Raw genomic sequence first — 23,303 nt, forward strand, 5'->3', positions numbered from 1 at the left:
AGGACTTGTCAGAAAAAAACCATGAAGATAGTAGAGATATATAGACTCCAGTAACAGGATTAAAAAAGGATAGGAAGAAAGGGGGGAAAAAAGAAACCCAGCTTCTAAAGGATAAGAGATTAAAGGGCTGGCTAACATGTGATTTTGGTAAAAAATGACTGTTAGAATAAGGCATTGGTACTGTACTTACCTCCTTGTTAGATTCATTACCAGGAATGTCATGAAGCAGGCTTAGCACCATTGAAATAAATGACACTGTGGCAGAACTGGATCACTGTCATTTTTCAGCTGTCAGCTCTGCAAAGTCTCTGTGACCATGGACAAAAAAAAACAGTGTTAAGATGTTTCACTTCTTCTCTCTACAGTAGCCAGGCACATTAGTGGACAATTTGCCTAACAAATAATTTTATTTTCAGATTAATCAAGTGGATCTACAATCTTAAAAATATTACTTCCATATGTAAATTAAATAAGAAAGAAACAACAAGTAAGTTATATTGTTCTGGATTTCCTCAAGTTGTGTAATAGGACTATATGTGGAAACAATATGACAGCTTTTGAAAGGTAGTGATTTCTTCAATTTTCTTTTGTTTCCCTGACATCTGGTAATCTTAGCAACAGAAATATTGTTATATATGATTCAGCAAAGTCACCTACAGTCATTTGCAGTGGCAACTAAATGCATTTCTTTTTTTCTAAATAAGTGATTGGGAGACACTCAAGTAAGGAGTTCCAGCCTTGTGAGTATAGCGATGTTAGAGGACTCAGGGACTCTTTGAGGGTTTTAAGGACTCTTAGAGGGGAGACAAAAGTCCTCCACGATCAGTTCAGAGGTGCAGGTGCCTTACCAGTTCCCCAAGGCAGCCTGATTTTCTGCAGTCAGTGCAGGAGCCCATAGGTCTGTGGATACTTTCTGGTGAGAGGAATACATAGAAGTCCAGTGTTGCCTAACACCTGACAGAGCTGAAGAACTAACAGAACTTTAAAGCAGCAGAAGTCGCTGTATTTTAACAATTGTTGATAGAGACACTGTCATTGATAGTGATATAGAGATATAGAGACACTAATATTTTTGGAATATTATTCACAAATCCCATAGGAGGTCTTCTGTCTTGGTTCATCTTCTCTCTTTTTTCTTACCAAATGTGCAAGTTGAGATTCTGTGTCAAAATGGCTGTGAATTAACTTGCACAGAGGTAAACTCAGATGTGAAATTATTTCTGCTGCCATTTGAGGTGTGTTTTTGTCCTCATATATTGCTATTACCTCTCTCTTCCAAGCTAGTGATTCTGTTTGTTCTGTTCTGTACCTGTTGACTTAAGATCCTAGAAACAGATCTGCCTATTCCTACAGACTGCTTATAAACTAACTCTTGAGAATGGGCAGGTGTGGTCCAAGATCAGATACAAAAAACTCAGCTAGGAAATTGTCTTGAGATAGAGAGCTAGAAGCACTTCTGTGAAGTCTACATAGTTCCCATCCTGGATTCACAAGGAACACAGACTTTTAAAGAGGGCAAAAGTCTATTAATCTCTATTAATCTTGGTGTTTCAATGGTAGCATCTTTTCACTCTTGAAGTAGTGTGTTGATGCAGAGTAAACAAGAAAAAACCATGAGGATCTATGCCCGGTTTTACAGAAACTGTTCTTAGAACAGAGGTGCTACTTCACAATCCATCTTGTCAAGTTTTCTGAGCTGAAATGATACTGTGAAATTATGTAGACTTGAAAAAAAGTTGAACATCCCACAGATGCCACAGTGTCTTCTTAAGATATACTGTTCAGAATGGGAAAAAAAAGAGAAATACCCTTGTTTACTAAGCAGGAATTCCCAGCCTGTAGTTTTCCAGACAGAGAAACAGTAGTGACAGAGACAGAAGCAGACCCAGCTCAGGTACAGGCTAATAGAGCTATATTAAAAAATATATAGTCACATTGGTGACTCTCACAGAGTTAGGCCTGCGGGAGTGAGTAAACTCAGCAATTTTTAAGTGGGTCTGGAGTAGACAGCAGTGTATGGCAATGTACAGCCATAAAGGCTGACAGTGCATTAGCAGGACCCCTACAGCCATCTCTGCTAACAGGAATTCGGGAAAGCTCTGTGGTTGTTTCCTCTTCACAGGTCATGGTGGGTCTTTTTCTTTCCTGGGAAGCTGCTTTTGGAGGCCCACACTAACTGTCTGCTTTCTTTGTTCATGGCAGTGTCTGGAGGTCGCAGCCGCTTGCACCTTATTGACCTGGGCAGCTGCGTGAAAGTGCTCAGCAAAAACCGCGAGGGGAGCTCTGGCCTCTGCCTCTCCTTGCCAGCGCTGGGAAATGTCATCCTCGCCCTTGTCAATGGAAGCAAACACATCCCCTACAAGTAAGTGGTGGTCTGGGTTGTGCCTAATGAGAAGATGCTAGAAAGCAGTGTCTGTCTGGGTCTGAGGCAGATTTGGGTAAGGAGAACAGTCTCTGGGGTCCATGCAGCCCTCTTGAGCCGTGGCAGAAGCTCTCTGAGGTTCAGTGACACCTTACCTGACCTTACACCTGGTAGCTACACTGTGTTTGACAAACAGGTTTCAAAGGAAGAAGCCTGCTGAAGTAGGACCCAGGAGGCTGAAAGATCTTAAGGATTGAAGTTCAACACATTAGGGTTTTGTCTTCTGCAGCTGTTCAAAGGGTTTTTTTTAATGTTTCAAAGGATGTGAGAGCATTTCATATTTGTTCCAAGGAGAGGAGCATTGCTGCTGTAATTCAGCACTGTAGAGAAAATTATCTTGCTGTCCATTGTATGGAATTTACTTTCTTGGAAATCTATGTCACAATGAGCATGCATGTTTGTCATGAGATTCCTTCTGTGATCTAAGGTTACTTTGTGGGGTTTTTTTTTTGCATGGTTTGAAACTCAGTGTCAGCTTTTCATATGCAAAAGAAGAGGTAGACCCTATTTACCACAGTAAACCAGAGGCCTTTGCTATTGCAGGTGGCTTCTGGGACACAAGGGAAATTTCTCACCTAGTGGGTATTCTTGTGCTCATTTCTTGTCATCACTGCCTCTCCCTGTGTGTCATGTGTGCAGCTCTGAGAGGAAGCTTGGATTTGTTTCCTGGCCCAGGCAATCACACTGCCTTCCTATTGAGAAGTTACTGATTTTTGTGGGTGGTATTGCTTTTCTCCAGCCTAGACCCTAGGGAGCAGCAACAAGCATCATGAGAATGGCTTCCAGCAGCATCTTGTAATCGAACTGGCAATGAATGTCACCATTCATGAAGGCCAGGTGTATGACATCGGGAGTTAGGAACAGCAAGATGACACAGAGAATGAACCAAGTCATCCACAGAACAGTATTTCAGTCCATGCATTTTACCATTTTTAGCATTTAAAAGGCTGCAAATGTGATTATTTACACATGTTCATTCAAGACTGCTTCTTTGGTTTTGACTTAATTTTGGCAAGTAAAAATGAATTGATATTGGTTATAATTCTGTTTCTCTTCCAACCTTTAGTTTCAAAAATTATTTGGAAGTCTGGACCTAAAACATGCTTTCTGGAAATGTTCCCAATCCTGGAGCTCAATCAGGCTGGAATCAGTTAATGACTAACCAAATTTCTATGTATAGATATTAATTTTGTGGATCATCCACCTTGTCATATCATGAAAATATCCTGAAATGAAATTCTGCATTTCACAAAGTGTAACTCAAGCAATTCTTATCAAAAACCTGTCTTCCTTCCTGTTGGATTTTATGGCTTGAAGAGAAGGTCACTGCTAGGAATACAAAAGATAACGTTAGTAATGCTTCTTAGGCTAGAACTAAACATACAAGGAGTATTTACCAAATACAACAATTGCCTTTCCTGGCAATGACTGACCAGGAGAAAAGCATTACCAAACACATCCTCTAATTCCTGTCTGTTCAGTCTCTTTTTGCTGTTGCAATTCTGAGCCTACACAGCCAGAGAAGTCAGCATATTTTCTCATCAATGTCTGTACTGCTGAAAGAAGATCAAAGCCCTCTTCAGGCCACAATCCCCTCTTTAGTTCACTCCTAATAAGAATTCTTCCTATAAAAAGTTATTGTAGAATGTAGAGAAGTGGTTAGTCATCTGTAAATCAGAGTCAATGTCCTGTTTTTAAGAGGAATTTTAAAATATAATTTGAAAAATATACTGGCATATTTTGGAGCAAACTTTTCTTCGTCTTGCTGAGAAGAATCCAGAAAACATTTTTTCCCATATGTGGTCTATTCCTGAGCAATGGAAATAAGAGTTTTGGTGGCTGGATGAGCACAGACACCATTAGCTCAGTGATCCAGCAGTGCAGGTGTGTCCTGCTCCTTGCTGGAGATGAGAGGAAGGTGGATCTGGACGTGTGTGTGCTGCATTGTACAAGAGACTCAGAACCCCACAGATAGAGATGATATGTGTTTAGTGGCACCTCTTGTTTAGAGCAGCCTCTCCAACTGGGGTAATTCTCCTTTCTCTAGAGGGTGTTCTTTTTCACTGTTAAGTATAAAATTATATTTTTAACTGCCTTTTTTTGAGTGGGACCAAAGGAAAACAATGGAAGCATTTTCTTAAGTGACAGCTCTGCACATTGTGTGTGGTCTCAGTGAATTTCCACAGAGCAGCAGACAAAATGGAGCATCTTTTCTATATCTGAGCTATTAAACAGCCATTAAGTATTTTATGGCAGCCTGTCAGTAGGCATTGCATGGCTTCCTGGGAACCTGGAAACTCACAATGCCTAGTTTTTCTCTGACTGCAAAAATTTGGTTCTCTAAACTCTGAGAGGCTGCAGGCTCTTAAATTTGCTTCGGTTTTGTATCCAGCATTATCTCTGCAGGTAGTAGTTGTAGGGAGAAGCTTGTTCAGATTCATAGCTGGTGTGAGCAGATGCCACTGCATTGCCTTCAGTGGTCTCTGTGTTTGTGCCAGGGATGAATTTGCCTCCACCTGCAGTCTCTATGAGAAACACATGCTGTTTTTCAGCACATGTTGCTTTTCTTTAATTTTTACCCATAAGGCTAAGTCTTGGAAAGCATTCAGTTGGAATCTTTCTCCCTTGGGAAGAGCCCCCCATACACTCCCATTTTGGGAATAGTAACAAAGATTTGTACTAGCTTTAGCAAGAACTTGTTTTCTGAAGTTGTAAGAAAGTAATGTAGAAATTCTCAGACATCAAACAAGATGGTTTAATATGGTTTGGGGGCTCTTGTCTTGTATTCAAGTCAGATTTCACATGGATCTGAAGATGGGACAAGAATCCCTACACTGGGCAAATACTTGCAGCTAATGAGTGAGCAGACTGTGATTTCCGGGAGTTTGTATAGTTCATATATGTACTTTTAATCTCTCTCTAATCTCTCAGTGTCACTATTATTGTCACTATTTCCAGACCTATTTTGAACCTTAGTAAGCACATTGTTCTGTCATGGTGTGAACCACTGAGTTCTTCCAGCTCAGTGTCATATATAAAAATAGAATTTTTATTTGACTTAAATACATTGCCATTTTATGTCACCTGTTTCTTTTGATCATGAGGTATGAACAAATCCTTCAGAAGATTTGGCAAGAATCATCTTCTCCATGGGAATGTCAAATATCTTGAAAGAAAACATGGAAAGGGCACTTGCAAGCTCAAAGAAGAGCAAGGGAGTCAGTTCCTGGCCTGACCAAATATGGCTGGGCTTAGATCTGCTACAGAAGGGTTTTGCTAAGATGCAGTAATTGTTAGTGCCATTTTATGTTTTTAAGAGTATTTCAGTTCTATGTTAGTGCTGCATTGTCTGCCCCTGATTTCCAAGATGAATGTGTTTTAAACCCTCAAATGAACACCCATTTGCACAAACTCCTGATACTGGTTTATATAGCTCACTATTCAAAAATTACTCCAGTTGCTAGGCAACATGGGTGGTGATAATTCATAGTAATGCTGTTTTGGAAATAATCATTTTATGCATTTTAATGACTGTGAGAATGTAAGAAAACTGTTTAGAAAAGTGCAAGGCTGTATGAATTTCTCTTCCAGAAATTGTTGCTTGTTTTATTTAATAGGCTTCTCTCTTAATGTGCTATACCAATGTGCTAGTGTTTCTAGAGACTTCCTATATTTTGAACTACATGGTTATGCTTATCCAAGGAGGGAGTCTTGTCTGTAAAATACATGGGTGTGAGTTAAAAGCATGAATTTTATTCTTGGCACTTCTGCTTCTCTGTCATATGGTTGCATTTCCTCCCAGATCTTAGATGCTGGTAATGTTTTATTCAATCCTATGTGCAGAAAATAAAATTATATTAAGTGACTGGTGCAAGGTTGCACAAGAGACTTCATGGCAGACTCACTGTGTTTTAAGATCTAATCTGGTGCTTAAAGCATGAGTTAATCCATTCTTTCTTTCTGCATGACCTTTGGAAAATAATTTAATAATTTAATTTATTCAAGTGTTTATTTCTTTATTCACATTTATAAAACTGAATTACAAAAAATCCAAATGGCTTTTGTAAAGTGCATTCAGAGCTGGCAAAAAGCAGTATACACTTTTTCACTATTGCTAGGACTGTTATCCTATTTTCCCCCTTTCTTTAATGACTCATATATTAGTCCTAATGGCATGCAGAATGTGAGGGGTTTTTTGGTCAAATGTAGAATATTATTGCTTTTAGGTAAAGAGAAAGTGTTGGATTACAGTGTTGTGGTATACTAGTTTAAAGAATGATCTGTATATCAGATATTTTCTCTAAATTGCTAGTTAATTGCTGGAAAAATGAAAAGGGCGTCTGGATGGATCCAGTACCTCAGTTTCTTTTTTTAGTTAGATGAGTGTACCTATCTGCAGTTGTTTCCTCTTTGTAAAAATCTGTGTGTGAGAAGAACTGAAATGCCAGGTATCTTTTGTTTACATGCCTTGCCTTTGCATTTTTAGCACAAGTTATATTATTTTTCTCAGAAAAGATGTTAGGATTTTCAGGAGGATGTCAAGATTTTCTTGGGCAATAATTAGTATTAGTACTGGAGATTTTACCCTTATTTTTGAGCTTCTACTAAATTCTAGCTTTGCTGGGTTCACACAACCATGTCTGCTTACTAGGTCTATGAATTTAATGACACGTTTGAACTATATGTCAAATGACCAGTCTATTTAATGGCTACTTCATAAGCACCTGAAACTAGATTTTGTTTTTTGTTTTTTGGGTTTTTTTGTTTGTTTGTTTGTTTGTTTTGTTTTGTGTTTTGTTTTTTGTTTTTTGTTTTTGATTAAGAAACTTGAACCACTTTTACTTTCCACTGCTTCATCTGTGTCTTCTATTCCTTAACTTTTGTACCTCCTCAATCAAAATATGGTACAAAAATCACAGCCTCAGAAAAAAAAATCTGATGTGTCCTTCAGAATCTCCAGTATTTCTGTGTTAATTTAATATTGAATATACTAGAAGTGGATGAAAGACTGTTTTACTGTTTTACTTGAGGAAATGCGAGAGCAGAAGGGGAGGAAATGAGGACAAGAGAGACAGCTGTAACAGAATCACAGGGCTCGGAAATGGCCTGAAATGAATGGGAAAGCTCCAAGAGACCCTGAAATTATGTGTTGAGGAGACAACAATCCACAGAGAGGAACTGGGGAGCAAACAAGGAAGACGAAATGAGCCTATTCAAAAAGAGAAACCAGCCTAAGAAATACCCCTGAATGATCCAATTGTAGGAGAGTGGTCAATGGACATTTTGCTGAATGTGAAATAGTTCCTGATTAGCTATCAAAAACATGGTCTACTCAGGAGCAGAAGAATTTTTCCTTGATGTTTTCAGCCAGGTCATGTGGACAAGAACCTTGGCTAACAGCCACTGAAGCCACTGGAGCAATGCCATCCTATACCAGTGGAGGATCTGGCCTTAGGTGCATGCCCTCTGTCACAGGGCAAGTGAAATGCAGTTGCCTGCAAGAGCAAAAAAACTCTGTCAGCATGCATATAATGAGGACTTGGAGCTTCTGGCAGTTATGTTCACCTTTGAGGTTTTTCTGTATCTGACAGTTTACTAGGTTGAATTTCTGGCAATTTCCTTCTTTATTCCAGGGAACTACATAAAATAGGTGGAATCAGGGATGCACACTTTGTGAAGGTAGGGAAACTCCTGGCATTTTATTAGAATAATTTAATCAGCAGCTCAGGAGCATGCAGATGACGGGTTTGCATGCTCCAGCAATTGCTGTTGCAATGTTCGTCAACGATGCATTTTATTGTAGGATAGTTTGTACAGCTGATAGTGCAGATTTGAGCTTTATCTGTACACATCTTACAGCATTGTGTTTCATCATCAAGTGAATGAGAGACAGCAGACAAAATCCTCAAAAGGAAAGCTGCAGTGGAGCTGCCCTTCCCCAGCTTTGAGTTTTCAACTCAGTCCTGCCAGTCCAGCAGTGTGACAGGAACTGGAGCAGTGGTGTCTGTGAACATGTGCAATGGGTGTAAGTGGCTATGTTGCATTCACTGAGCCTGAACTCCTGTTGCACCAGTTTTACAACAGACCTCAGCTGACAAACTCCATTCTGCACAAGCGTTCAAGTGAGAAGGATCAGGCCTCATGAAGTATCTCTATGAACGCTCTTTGAACCACTCAGCGAATTAGTACTTTATGGATACTGTAACCAGCAAATAATGATGGGCTGCAAAGTGAAATGAGAAGGGAAATGCTGTGGTTCTTAACAGCAATTACTAATTGCATTTAAATAGCCATTCCTATGAGCAGCAGATAGCTGCACCACAGAAGGACACTACTTTGGTCCCAGGCCAGCACAGATGTGGCTGGTAATGAACAAGTCATCCAGTAGCGTGCAGTTATTCCTGAAATATAGCTTGAGTGGAACCCAAATAGGCCATTGTGGTAATTTCATACAAAAATTAATCTGTACTTAATTCATTAAAATGCCGTTTTGAACCTTCAGTCAGGGTATCCAGCAGTTTATTCTCACCTGTTCCACCACTGGTTCAGGCTCAATTGAACATTAATACATTTTCTCTCATAGAAATGTGATAATTCATTTCATGTATAATTGAACAATTTTTAAATAGCCGTATCCTTGGAATAACTACCTCTTGTACAATGCAGCAAATTATCAAAAAGCATGTAATAATTTTTATTAGACTTATTTCACATTTTGGTTATCTTGAGTTTCATGAATAGTTGCATATGGATATATGATGTGTTAAATTAAATTTCATTTCCATATTGATCCTTCTTTTCTTGTACAAAACCAGTGTGACTCAGAGCAAAAAGACATTCCACTGCAGTAGACCAAAGAAAATAGCTTTTCTATTTATCTGCCAGTATATAGCAGCTTGTTTGGAGTTGTGCATCTCATTGCTAAGAAAAGGTTACAGACTGCAGAGAATTTAAAAGAGAAGCAAGAAGAATTATGAATGGTCTGAAATGAAAGGGTTACTCACCTGGAAGAACGCTGTGACAGAAATAAAGCTTCATAGCTTGTAGGGAAAAGGAGGCCTCTGAGAGAAGAGATGACAACTACTCTGTAGTGTTTCAAGGATGTGAATACACACAGGAGGAGAGAATTGTTTCTGGCAAGACAAAGCGGCAGAAGGATTTCTTACTTTTAGATAATGATGTGGAGGAATGTAAACTTCAAAGCATGCTAACAGTGGTTCCTATTAGTGGAATAACTACTCAAGAGCTGAAGTGAACACTTAGTTGGTAGGATCATTTAAATGCAAAATAAATTTGTAACAAACAAATATCCATTAGAGTTATGTAATAAGCTGTTTAAGACAGGTTAAGTGCTAGGTTGATGTCATTTCAATGCAGAGTTCTGGGTCCAGATCTTTGACAGTTTTCAATAGCTGTACTTCCTTTCGATAATTTATCTTCATCCTTGATTGTCCAGTGTCTGCAGATGGCTGGCAATTATATAAATAAACAATAAAATGTGTTCTAGCGAGTCTACTGAAATCAAATCTGCTTTTAGGAGCTTGAAAACCAATGTTTGGATGAATTGTTACACTTTCGTGATGTTAAGGAAATCCAGAAAGTTTCAGTGGTGTGTTTCTCGAGAACCTACTCTACCAGGGATATGGACTGTCCAGTCCCGTCCTGTGCCAGATCATTTAACTCAGTTAACAAATTCTTTCCTTCATCATTTAGTTACACTTTTTTTTAAAGTCTCTTTCTCTTCGAATTGCAAAATCAAGTTCTCCCAGTGCTTGATCCAAAACTCTATGTAAATCAGTGGAAATCTTTTTATTGGGATTTGGCTTAAACCCACAGATTAGAAAACATGCTTATATCTAATTAGATGAGATAATCCTCAAATCCTTGTTAAGGGATATTTCATGTTCCGTATTTGATGATTACCAGCTTATTTGTTCAAAGAGGCAGTATGTGGTTGTTAAGTGTTACCTAATTTTGAGCTTGTTTGGAATTGCAAGGGACATAATTGATGGAACTGGTGAATGTGAAAGCTGCAACAGTACAGTCATCTATTGATTGGTTGCAAATGGGACTGTGAGCATGAATTTGAAGCTCAAGAAGTTTATACAGAAACTTGCCACACAAAGGATTTGAGACTACTGAAGTGGCTAGGACTATGAGCAGGACTATTTTATTTTCCTCTTCAGTGTATATAAATAGTATTTGTGACTTTAACTGAAGAATAAACATAACCTTTGCTTATATTTTCTGGGCAAATAGTTGAACATTTTTTCTTCAAACTCCTTCTTTTCTTGGACTCTCTTTAGACATCACCCTCTCAATGGAGTAACAGGCCCTAGAAGTTTTTAAGAGAATTGCGTGGTTGTAAGTGGAGGATACTTCAGCCAGTTTGCCTTACTGCTTCAAGAGTATTTGAATGGCATTGCAACTGCGAGATGTTTTTATATTGAAGTTCTTATTTTCATAACACATTTGAGAGTAAGGCAATGGAGATAATCCCCTTGTGCTCTTCAGATACCAGATTCTGCTGGATGATCAAAGTTTTTGGCTGGTGGTTGCCTCCAGGTCTATACACAATGAACAGATGTGGATTTTTTTAAATATGCATTGTCTTTTTAGATTTAAGCAGGCTGGTTAGAACTATCTTCTGAAATACGAAAATTACCTCTCTCGTGCTGCAGGATGAACTTGTTGGATTATTTTAGTTTTTAAAATAGTTTTTCATAAGTGCCATCCAGGTGATACGCTTTCTAGCAATATCTGACAAGGCTCAATAAAATTAATATCAGACAGAAGACTTAAACATTATAGCTGTGTTGTCTTTTAGCTTTGCTTTGTCTTATCATCCCATCAGAAAAACTGTCCTACCTGCTGTATTTAAAATTACTGCAATTTAATATTATTTTCCAATTGGTTATTTTTGAGACATGGTGGAATTTTCTAAAGTGCTTTCTCCCTATTCCTTAGCTCATGCTCTTGGTCAGAAACAAAACCTCACTCTCTTTGAAAATCAGTGACAAAATCTATTTCCACACTGTCAGAAATATCAGCCCTTGTGGCTCCCCTTGGTACAGGTGGTTCCAGAGAGCAGTAGTGGCAGCTTTTTTGGGTGCTGTTACAGATAAACATTGCTCAACTCAGAGACAGCAGAGAATGAAGGAGGGGGGGCCCTTACAAGGTGAGCTGTAAAAACCTCATCATCTCTGTGCAAGTGGGACCTGAATCTCCTTGGAGCAGTCTTTTGAGGATTGAACACAATTTTCATGTCTCCCTCCAGATATAAATAGAGTAGGAGAATCTTTTGTGCTCCTGGACTGTGCTCCTTCTCTCTTGCAAACAACAGTTTTCAAAGGCTCTGAGTGAAGTGTTTTTAAATTACATGCCTATACAGGAGGACAGGAATTAGATGCAGTATCCAGATCTGCTCCCCAGCTGGCATGTATACATAACAAACAAAAATGTTCTCAAAGGTAAGGTGTTGGAGAAATAACTGTACTTTTTCCAAGAGGGAAAGAGTGTTCTAGGAGCTCTGTGTTCTCAGTCAGATCTTGCCAACATGCACCTCTTGAATCCTGGACATCTCTCTCGCATGTGGACATTACTGGTGTGATGGAAGACAGTTGTTCTCATGTCACAGGAAACTGAGAGTAACTGCTGTAGTTGTAATAGTTTACACTGATGTATAAACTATGGGGACAAGGAGGGGCTGATGGAGGATCAAACCTGAATAAGATTTGACTCTGAAAATACATGTGAAAGAGAACCGGTTGGCATCCTGCCACACCGTGCTCCGGTGAGATTTGTGAAATACTCATGGTTTTTTCAGCCAATGTTGAGGCTGCTTACTGTGGAGTGGGTTTTACAGAAAAAGTGAGGGTGTGCTTTGGTAATTTTTAAGATATTTGAATACAAAAGAATACAGAATACAAAATAAGACTGTTAAGCTGGTAACAGATTTTCTGTTCTCTTCTTAGGTGACTGCTGCCATTTTGGAGGGCTATGTGCTGTGCAATGGCATTACAATTGGTGGCTTTTATTGGTTTTGTGCTACTCATGGTGTAGTCTGTCAGGGCTGAAAGCAGGACACAATCCTTTGTGAGCTCCTTTGCCTGGAATCGTTTATGAGTGTGTCAGATATAAAATTCAAGTGTGTTACACAAGTGGTAAAGTCCTGTGTATCCCTTTGCAGGTGCCGTGCCCGTTCTCCTTGCATTCATCTCGGTGCAGGGACCCTCATGGCGATGAGGATGTTGTTTGCAGGAAGTCTCTGCCTGCTGTGAATCTGATTGTTCATGCTCCCAGGGACTGTCACCTTCTTCCCAGCAGGGTCAGGGGTAGTCCATGCAGGGACATAATGTTTCTGTGGCACTGTAGCAGAACTCACCTGGTCTCTGGTGGTATCACAGTCACGTGTTAGGTGTACTATGAAAATTAGAATGGCTTCTTTCATCCTCCCAAGAAAATTCATAGTTCCTCTGAAAATGCTGTTATATCACACCCATGCAAAAGGTAGTATAAATAATTGTTTAATTCCACTGGCCAGGTTCCATCCACCAACTCTGTGGAGCAATATTTGATTCTTTTAAGGAATCTGAACATCACACTAGTAGCTGTTCTGATACCTAATGATAGGGAAAACTGCTGTTCCTAAGCATATGCCTCCCATGGAAGACCAGAGAACAATAAGTAACTGAAGAGAGTAACAAAAAAACACCAGATCTTTTCAACAGGCAACATTTAGCTGTGAATAAAGAATGTTGCAAGCTATGTATGAAATTATACTAAGCTAATATTCAACTCTAACAGTAATAGTGTGGGTATGTGAGAGTCATTTTGGCCAGCAATTACTCACGTATTTTATGCATTAAACAGCTATGTTATCTCTCTATTGGAACTAAACTTAAATTCAAAAGAAACACAATTTAATAATTTTGTGTTCATGTGGATATAAGTGTTACCAGTGTACTGTTTCTCCTTAATTCCTTAAGAAATAAAAAATACTAAATATTTCCTACTAATATTTAATCTGTAATCCATATCAGATAATGAATTCTGTAGTTTCCTCTATGTATTAGCCATTAATTGTGCCACTAACTGAAGCTTCATATAAGCTCCTTTTTAAGACTCCATAATGTGAAAGTACTTCTTCATATCACCGGAAGCCAACTAAAAAATGTTACCAATGATTATTGTCATAAATACAAAGAGACTTATCTAATAAAGAGTTAAGTATTCTATGAAGACATTGTAAGTTATATGCTGCTCATATTATTTTTCACTGCATTTTGCAGTGCCTGAATGTGTGAGTAAATTCTCCTTGGTTAACCTCACAGTATGCAATAGGGTCTGTCTGGACAGTGCTTTTTCATTCTGGCTTCTTCATTATAGTGAAGGAACATATCCCAACACTGTGGTCTGATTATGCTCATATTGAAACATTTCTGGCACTTAAATTTGAAAACCTTTGCATATTTATGTACAGAATATTCTTTGGGGAGATTTAAAAATCTGGGCAGAGTGGCAGATCTTCACTTCTCCTGCTGTGCAGGTTCCAAGAAGGGCAGTCATAAGGGATTCTTGCTCTTTCCTCAACAGAAAGAAAAAATCTCTACTGCCATATTCAGGAAAAAAAAGTCCAGTTTTAGCATATTAAAGGCTTATTGTCTTGAGGTCAGGGCTAGATGAGTGTTGAGAACACGCTCAGCATAATGTGCTCTGCCATTATCCAAGTTTTGAATTGCACAAGTACAGACCAGCAGTGGATGTGTTTGAGTGGTTGTTTTGGAGACATAATTCAGGGGGTTTTAGGCATTAATGTGTGATCATTTCTATTTTTGACTCATTTAGCGTTGGAGCCAGTGAACACAGGAAACAATATTGGTATTGTTGGGTGAATATCAGTCTTCAGAAAAGAAACTCCAGCCCAGTGAGACTGCAGGAGATGAGACAGCCCCTAAATGTGACTATGTTCTGCTTTTCAAATATTTCTCTCATTTCTCTCAATATTTTCATATTAGTTATTAAATATAGGACTTTTATATGCCATGATGCCCTTAATCTGCACAAGTTTACCAGAGTATGGATCAGTCACATTTTCATACCTGATCCTACCTGCATGTTTCCATCTACTAATGGAAACTAATGTTTTCTACTCATTAACAAGTTGGAACATAGTGAAACACAGTGCTCTTTCCCTTCTGCATCTCCAATGTATCTCAGAAATAACTTTGATTTATGATAGAGTTCTGGCATATAACTGTGAAGCAGTCATTGTCACTGCTGCCATATCTATAGTTTCTCAAATACTTTCATAATCTCAGGCAGGTGGGATAGAAGGAGCCAGGCGTAATTGTAAGCTGCATTTCTGCTTCTGGGACATCCCAGGGGCCCAGGCTCCCATGTTAAATGTTTTGGAGGCCTAACTGGCCTGCCTGAGATCTCCACAAGACACAGTGCACAATGCTGTGACCCCGTCTGTGACAGTCCCCTCTCCTAGCAGCAGTCACATCCTTGGCAAGCCCCTGTTGCAGGAGACCCACAGGAAATAGTGTCTTGACTGTGCTCCTAAACATTCTCTCATACTATATATGATGCTCTTTCATATTGTGGAGGAGGACAAGATGTGTGAAGCTTTCACCTTTTCCTGTTTTCTTTTCTATTTGCCAGGTCTGGAATGGAATGATATGTCCTGCTGTCCTTAATTGATTAAATGGCATCTATCATAACATAAAGAGATCAAACAGAATTATTTTTTCTCCCATGTTACCATTTAGAGCTCTCAATTCTTCGCGGATCATTAGCATATAATTTTCAGATGAGCTGGCCAGTAGGTCCCTAAATAAAAATTAGTAGAAAAGATTAGCTAGGAAAGCTAGTCTGGTAATGAGCTGTTGCACTATAGTAATGTGATAGGTTTATCGTTCATATCTAGCCCTAATCAGTGCTAAGTGCAAGCTGTCAGCATTTGATAGCTAATTGGTGTTTCTTGGAATTGCAGTGCAACAAAATCACTGAAATGAAAATAAAGGTTTTCTCTATAGATGACAAGTTAAGGGTTAATTATAAATGCTTGGGTCAAATACACCTCTTAGCTACACTATATGCAAATCAGCTGCACCGAGGGAAGGTTCATGGGTTGTCAAAACTTCTCTGGTCCCTTTTGGATAATTATTATTTTTTAAAAATTGTACAGTAGTGGCTTTGAAAACAGAACAGGGCCTTTAAGCCTTTTGCTATATATTTAATATGTCATACAACACACACAAAACCCCTTAAACCTGAATTACTGAGGAATATTAACAATGCAATGACAACTTGAACTCTCGTAGCAGTCCTTTTCTTAATGATTTTGTTTACTCTGTGTTCATTTTAGAACTGTTGTCCTCCCACAGAATTAATTGGATATAAAGTCATAACATGCATCTGAAAAATTATAAGGCAGGAATAATCCAAGCCACTGGATAGGAAAGACTTAAAAGCCTGGCAAACTTGACATCTGTGGGCTGAGGTTTTTTTCATTGCACAGCTATAAATAGGTGGCTCTTATCACTCTTATAGTGCTAATACGGGAAGTATCCCATCTGTCCTCAGTAGCTAGTGGTGGGAATGACTGCTGTGCACAATGTTGTGCTTCCAAACTGTGAACCCAGACAAACTCTGCGAGCAGAACTTTCTCTGACACAGCTCTGAGACTATTTTAGCTTTCTCTTGAGAGGCTAAAGCATACATGGTCATACAATGTCATTGCTAGTCATCCAAATACATTTTTAATTGGCTGTAAATTGACCATTTCCAATCAGATTTGATGCAGGCACAGGCCTGTAGATGTGAGGTCTGTGCAAGGCTCTTGAGACTGAGAGAGGGGTGGGGCAGAAGCAGGCTGGGCCATGAAGGTGTGATGACCCTGCCCTGCCCTGCTGCAGGCTGGCTTGCTAGCCAGCTGAGCCAAATGCCAGCCAGCACCCACAAACCATCAAGCAGACAGGACAGAGCTGCAACCGAAGGAGGTGAGTTAGGTGGGATGTGGCAAGGTGGGGTTGAGGAGACAGCCAAAGTCTCTTTGTAACACAGGACACAAACTCAGGGAAACTAGCCTTCATTATTTATTTCCTCTGTTCTTAGAACTTGTTCATTTATCCAGATCCTCACCATTTGAAATGCAATTACATGAATGTATTTTCCTACTGAGTAAAATTCATACAGTCAGCAGACAAACTTCTCACTAAATGATTTGCTCGTCAGTGTGTGGAGGAGGAGGGGGAAGAGTAAGAGGAAAGAGAGGATTTCAAATGAGTTCACTGCTAAATGATCTGAATTAAATGATCAATTTTTGTTAGTGCAATAGTTGCAAAAGTTAATACTGAGATGTTAAGAAAGTCTTCCTGCAACAATAATTTGGTATTATCACTCAGGTGTGAGAGGAACAAATCCTGAAATCCTGAGTTGAAACTCACTTTAAAGTAAATTCAGACAACAAATATTGACTTCTCAGATGGTGAACCTTGAAATATCTTGACTGTTCCCAAGACCCGGAAATCTGGAAGCGATATCTGTGCATTTAAATTCAACCCTCCTTTCAAGATGGGGATACATTTGGATACAACCTTCTGGATACAGCCCTCTCCCTCTGTCTAGGTGAAAGAAGTTTAATTGTGTCTAGATCTGAGTAAATGCCTGAACTGGTGTCCCCTGAGAGTGTACTAGTTAAGCTGAAGAAGATAAGGAGCAATAAGATGCATCAAGTAGTGAAGACTACAGAGACAACAGTAGCTAGCATCGAAATGGGAGCTATCAAACTAGAAGGAAGGCTACTAGGGAAAATCTTCTAGGACCGGTTTTAGGAGAGGTTTGATTTGGTGTTACTATGTGCAGCCTTGGCACACAAGGCAGGAGCATGCTAATCATAGTGACTGCTTACAAAGCTGAGAGCCATCATCTGAACAGAGGCAGATCAGAACATCAGATGGGAGCAGCTGTGGGACCTCGAGGGCTGCACGAATACAAACAGCACTGATGCAAGGGCTTGCCCTGATGGACTACTAATAATTCCTGATGCAATCTGGGAGCTCATCAGCTAGAAAGGGGATGGGGGTATGTGCTGATTTAGGCATGTTGGCTGATGATCACAGGTGTCCACAGCTAAATTAACAGTGACAAGGTAATGAAATCTGAGGAGATATTAGGAATGACAGCAAAAAAATACTAATAGTAATGCAAGGGGCTAGCAATTCCTCTCTTGGCTGCAGTGCTGGTCTCGCATATCAATGAAGGATGAATTGAGACTGAAGCAAGTACAAGAAAGTCTGGCAAGGGGAGTTTTTCACATGAGAGAAAATGAAATTAATTTGGCTTGCATACCCAAATGGAGTTAAGGGATAGAGAGCATGTGTCTGTACATTCCCATCCCTGGGGAGGGAGAACAATGGAAACCAAAGAGCATGAGCAAATAGAAAAGTAGTTGGCATGCCACTACTTATGTGTGGGGGCAGTGTTAGAAAGCCAAAATGTTTTTAAGGACGGGCTTTCTAAATGCTTGAGGAGGATTATATTGTGCTCTGTACTGGGTAGGGGCAGGAGCTAACAATTCAGTTTCTTCTCACCCCATGCATCACCTGTGCTTTGATGCTGTCCTGTGGGGCTTAGGCTCACAGGACCAAGCAATGCATTTATTTCCTTCTTCTCTCTCTGTGGTGGTTGTCCATGTGTTGTCTTTACCAGAATGACTGTCTTTACTCCTGGCCTCTCTGTGTCTCCAGATGTATTGGCCAGGGTTGGGTTGATTGAATGCTGAGGAACTCTTTGCTGTGTCCTTAGGAGGTCACGGCAGGTATGTGGAGGGGGGATGCAGGGAGGAGGCTGCAGAGTTGGGCCATAGACCTTTAAAAGCTAGTCCTAAGAATATAAGAATGGCTGTACTGATTCAGGCCAAATGTCCTTACAGCATCCTGTCTGGCTAAATTCAACAGCAGATGCCAAGGATAGAGTGTAAGGCTAAAATAAGTACTTTGCCAAAAAGTACTCAAGCCTCAACTATTTTCAGCTGTGGGAATTCCTGACTATCAGCAGCGGCTTTGTAAACAGAAGTAGGACCTTCCAGGCACATTGTAAGTGATTCCAGTCTGAGGCTTTTTAAAGACAGTTAAGGTTTGAAAGGATCTTTTTATGCAAGACTGGTTCAGCTTACCTTTGAAATTTTTAGTGCTTCTTGGATTTTGAACAGCTCACTTTTAAGAGAGATCTTTTTGTCACTTAAAACTAAATACATACAAACTTTAGTACCATATATTGCTTTCTGACACTCACAACTCTGTTCTGACTATCAGCCTTGTGGAGAGGCAGCTGTTAACATGGAAATATTCAAATTTATAGTTGTTTTTTTGAGCAAAATAAATACAATATTGGGCTCTAAAGCACATTCTCGTCATCTCAGGTAGAACTGCAAGGAATTGTAGTAACATTTGTTACTACAAATACAACAATTGCTAACCAGCAAGTTAAAAGAGTTCCTTTCCTTTGCTGTGGCAGGCTATGAGATGATATCTGAAGTGTCACATATACAACAGTCTACTGAGAATCTTGCCTAATCAATGTTACTGTAGTGGGCAAAACAAATAGAAGAATCCATTTAAAGGGGGAGTGAAACTTCAGATAACATGAAAAATGTATGTGCTGCATGGATGAAGATAAATGTATTGATACAGCCTATCTCCAGTAGATTTAAATAGCAAATATATACATTAAAAATATTTATATACCAATTTTGCTACTTTTACTTACAGCACATAGCACTTGCATAGCCTGGAGTCCCTCAGGTTTTATTTAGGCTCCTCTGTGATTGAAGTATGATGGAGTGTGAGAGATATAAAAGAATCAAACATTTAGTTTCCTTATGCCTGTGTTTATAGATGACAGAATTCCCACTGCCCTGCACCAGCTGCTAGATTTGGTCCTGTGCTGCCAAAACTGTCATCATAAACCTGCCTGTGGTTCCACAGTTTAATTTTAGTGCCATGTATTTGACGTCAGAAGGGACTGGTTTCGTCTTTGTCTCATGTATCCTGTCACTAAATGTGTGAAAACCCAGTTCAGATGCTGATGAAGCTTATGGAAGCTTTTCTAGAGATTTCAGTGACAGCTGGGTTTGGACCACAGTGCCGGTGGATTTCAGTTAATAAAATCCTGATTTTGGGGGTTGGTTTGTGGACTTAACCAAAACACAGGCACAGGCAGGAAATTTTCATCTATGATCTTTATTTGCCATGCAAGTCACCACCATCACTGCTATTGCTCAGCCTGTCTCATCACGTCTCTAAATCAGCCAGTTGTGTGAGTAGCTCAGCCCATCTGTGGCTGAAAGTTTTGGCTGTCTGGTAGCCATTCATTTCTGTGTGAAAGGAGTTCTTGGTGTCTCTCCACTTCCTAACAAGGTCACCCTACCCATACTGACCGTTGGCAATACAGATACAGAGGCCAAAGATTTGCAGTGCTCTGTTCATTAGATTCTGCAAGCATCATTGCAGGTGTCTAAGAAACTTATTTTGACCCTTGAGTAGTAAAGTGAGACCTTGAAGTGCAATTGGCTTCCAGTTCTAGGTTTTTAAAAATAGATGTAATGGAGAAGGTCAGCTCTCTTACTCTTCTTTAAAGAAAAATAACGTGGAAAGTTAGATATCTAAGTCCATACTTACTCCTATTATTTATCCTGATTTTTAGAAAGAGAGTTATGCATGTTGTCTAGGATCTTTATGTATTCCCTGTACATTCCAATACATTATTCCTAAATGGAAATCATGGGGTTTTTAATTTGTAGATGGTTTGGAGCTGAACAATTAAGCTCAGTCTGCTGGACATGGGAAATGGAAAATTACATAAAAAATGTCTCCTTTTTGGAACTTGCTCCATGTGCTTAATTCCCATCCTGGTTAGCAGATCGCTTGGCTGCTGCAAAGTTCATCTTCCTTGATAAAGGACAGGGATTGCTTCTTTTATCACATTTTAGCAGGTTCATGCATCTCCATGAAGCAATTTGGAACTGTATGTGAAAAGAAAATTTTAAAAGTATTACATTGATTACCAGAAAAGGAAGCATGACTTGGGGCTTCTGAGTATATATATTGCTTTAATGGTGATGGTTTCATGTTTTCATTGCTTTACTTTGGGTTTTGGCAGTTTTTAGTGAGGACCCAGTGTCACGTAAGTGCATATTTTTTGCTGTTGATCTAAATGAACAGTTTTGTGAGCACCAGCATCAAGAACATAATGTTTCTTACAACATGTCTCTCAATCTGGCATCCAAAGGAGTGTAAATACTGGCAAAAAATATTCCTGTGCTTGGGAATTTCTCTCATCTATGTGCTTTCTCTGGTGTGCTCAAGAATAGAATTGAAGGCATTTGTCTCATTTCTGTGGGAGTACAAACGATTTCTCTCCATGCACCCAGTTGCTAATCCTTCCAGCATTTACAGAGACTTACTATCGTCGAACTTTGCATATTATTTTCTCAAACTTCAAATTTGCCAAAAGCCTAGAAGTTTACTGCTGAAGGTGATAAGGGAACCTTGTGTGCAGGTGCAGAGGCAGTATGAACTCTTGAGCCTAACTTTCTTTGGGGAATATATCTAATGAGTGGCATAAATGAATTGTATAATTTCCATATCATTAATGACAACCAAAGTCTGCCTTCTTTTTTCTTTTTTTTTCCCTTTCCACATGGGAGTATGTGCACTTTCACTTCCCTCTGCTATAATGCAGTGGGCTGAAGGCTCTAGGAGGTTGACATATAAAATCTTACTTATCAAAATGCAAAGTATTTTGCTGAATGACCTTCCCAGTTTCCTGGAGATGTTCTCTGTTTACACAAGGAGCAGCGCCAAGTGGAGTGGTTTCTAAAACTGAACAGCAGTCGATTTGTTTTCAGGTACCGCTCCATTTGGGATTGCAATTAGAATAACTAGAGCTGCTCTCCAGCACAGGAAACTAGGAAGGTCATGCTGCCAAATTGTTGGCATCCTGATGAAGGAGTGTAAACTACTGCTGTCGCTACTGCAGATCAAATGAGCCTAAGCAGAATGAAGTCATTATGGAATCCTCCCCAAAGATCATGAATATTCATGTATCAATTACAGACATTTGAAGTTAATGTTCGTTTGAGGCAGTAACGCTGGTATTCCACCCTGGGTGCCTCTGAACCCCGGCGCTCCTTGCAGCCAGGGCCAGGGCGCTGTTTGCCGCGGCCCGGGCAGCGCGGCCCCTGCTGTCCCCGCTCCGGATTGCCACGGGGTGTTCACGGGCGGCAGCCGGAATGGCCCCCGAGCTGCCTGGCGTGAGGGTAACGCAGGAGCCATTCTGGGCCATGCCGGCAGGCAGGCGCTTGTTTGCGCCGGGCGGGAGCGGAGGCGGCCTGAGCGGCCCCTCAGCGTGTGCGAGCCCCGCCGTGAGGCCGCCAGCAGCGGGGCTCGGGGAGCTCAGCCCCCTGAGAAACCAGCCCTCCGCCTGGCCCCTTGGACACAGCGCGGACAGCCTCGCTTCAGTCTGCCCTGCCCGGCCCTGCTCCTGCAAGGAAAGGTGTCGGACTAAGGAGAGCGCCCTCTCCTCACGCCGAGGCAGGGTGGAAATGCCCTCAGCGGGTGTTCTGCTCTGCTCCTGCTCTTATTAGCCGCCCAGAGGGGCTGGTGTGAAGGTGCTTTCTAGAGTGTGTCCTCAGCAGATTGTCAGGGAATGTTTCTGCACGCTTTTTCTTGCACTGTGTTTTCCCTATGACTGCCCTACAGGCACTGTTGAGCCGCATTCCAACCCTTCCCAGCGCTCCTGCTGCACTGTCGGAGCACAGGCAGCCCCGAGGAGAGGCAGGCAGGGTCCTGAGCTGCTATTCCGTCTTCTCATATAAAGGAATTAAACCATAGGGATAAGCTGAGCCAAACTTGTGGTTACCATCATACTTCCAAGTAAGGGAGCCAAGGAAGGAGGGACATGGAGAGAAAACATTTTCCTTCCATTTATCAGTGTATCTTGGTAGAAGTTAACCCAGCCAAGTGCAGAGCCCCTAAATTATTTAAAATCTCGATCATTATTGGTTTTAACCATAGGATTTTTTTTCTCCTGTAAATCCCAGTCTACTTATTGAGCATATTTTCTTAACAAGTGGCATTGCTGGTTTTGGGGAATCTGGTTTTAACTCTAACATAGAGTTGCTGAGCCTAATTAGCTTCCTGGATTAATTGAGTTTCTGTTTTTCAGCTAGAATTTATGAGGAGCTGACACTGTAATGAGACAGACCACTAGGATCCTTTCTTTCTGCTTATCTTTGAGCTTTGTTTGGATGTTTTTAATGGCTGCTTGTGAACAGTGTTTGGTTCTGTGCTGAGATTGAGAGTACAGAAGGGAGAGGGATCATTCTCCCATTTTCAGTGTAGTCTTCTCTCAGAAATAATCACTGACCCTCAGCAGAGTGTACTCCTGACCAGTTCCTCTCTCCCACCCCAAACCTTGCACTTGCTGTGATTTTAAGCTACATCTGGATCTCTGAGTTCTCATTAGAGTAACACAGTGAGCTGTAAGTAAGGGTATGTGTCTTCAGTTTGGTTGCCAAAGTTGCCAAAGTTAAAGTACACCTGAACCAAACTACATAAAATTCACAGAGCTGGGGCAAAGACTGGGAGGAACTTCTTTCTCTTGTTGGTTGAATTATTTGAATGAAGCATGTGTGACTTCTGCTCCACTGCTGGCACAAGGCAGAAATGAGAGGATGGAGAAGATGTCTTCGTGTGTCTTCAGGGCTAGCATGGTGGTGCCCAGCTTAGAGCTGGGCTGGCACTGTCAGAAACCATGCACTCTTTAATATGCAAAGGTAGAAGCGGAGTTGTGTGATAGCAACAGCTTTATT

General features: G+C 40.4%; 1 protein-coding gene across 1 annotated transcript in view; it reads left to right on the plus strand.

Moving 5' to 3' along the window:
- Positions 1 to 23,303, plus strand: part of KIF26B (kinesin family member 26B) — a 279,048-nt gene that overhangs the window by 221,106 nt on the left and 34,639 nt on the right. Inside the window, exon 10 of the mRNA XM_063390955.1 lies at positions 2,203 to 2,362. Within this exon, the coding sequence (XP_063247025.1) occupies positions 2,203 to 2,362 (160 nt within the window). The remainder of the gene's footprint in view (positions 1 to 2,202; positions 2,363 to 23,303) is intronic.

The sequence above is a fragment of the Prinia subflava genome, chromosome 2 (assembly GCF_021018805.1).
Source record: "Prinia subflava isolate CZ2003 ecotype Zambia chromosome 2, Cam_Psub_1.2, whole genome shotgun sequence".
NCBI classification, from domain to species: Eukaryota; Metazoa; Chordata; class Aves; order Passeriformes; family Cisticolidae; genus Prinia; species Prinia subflava.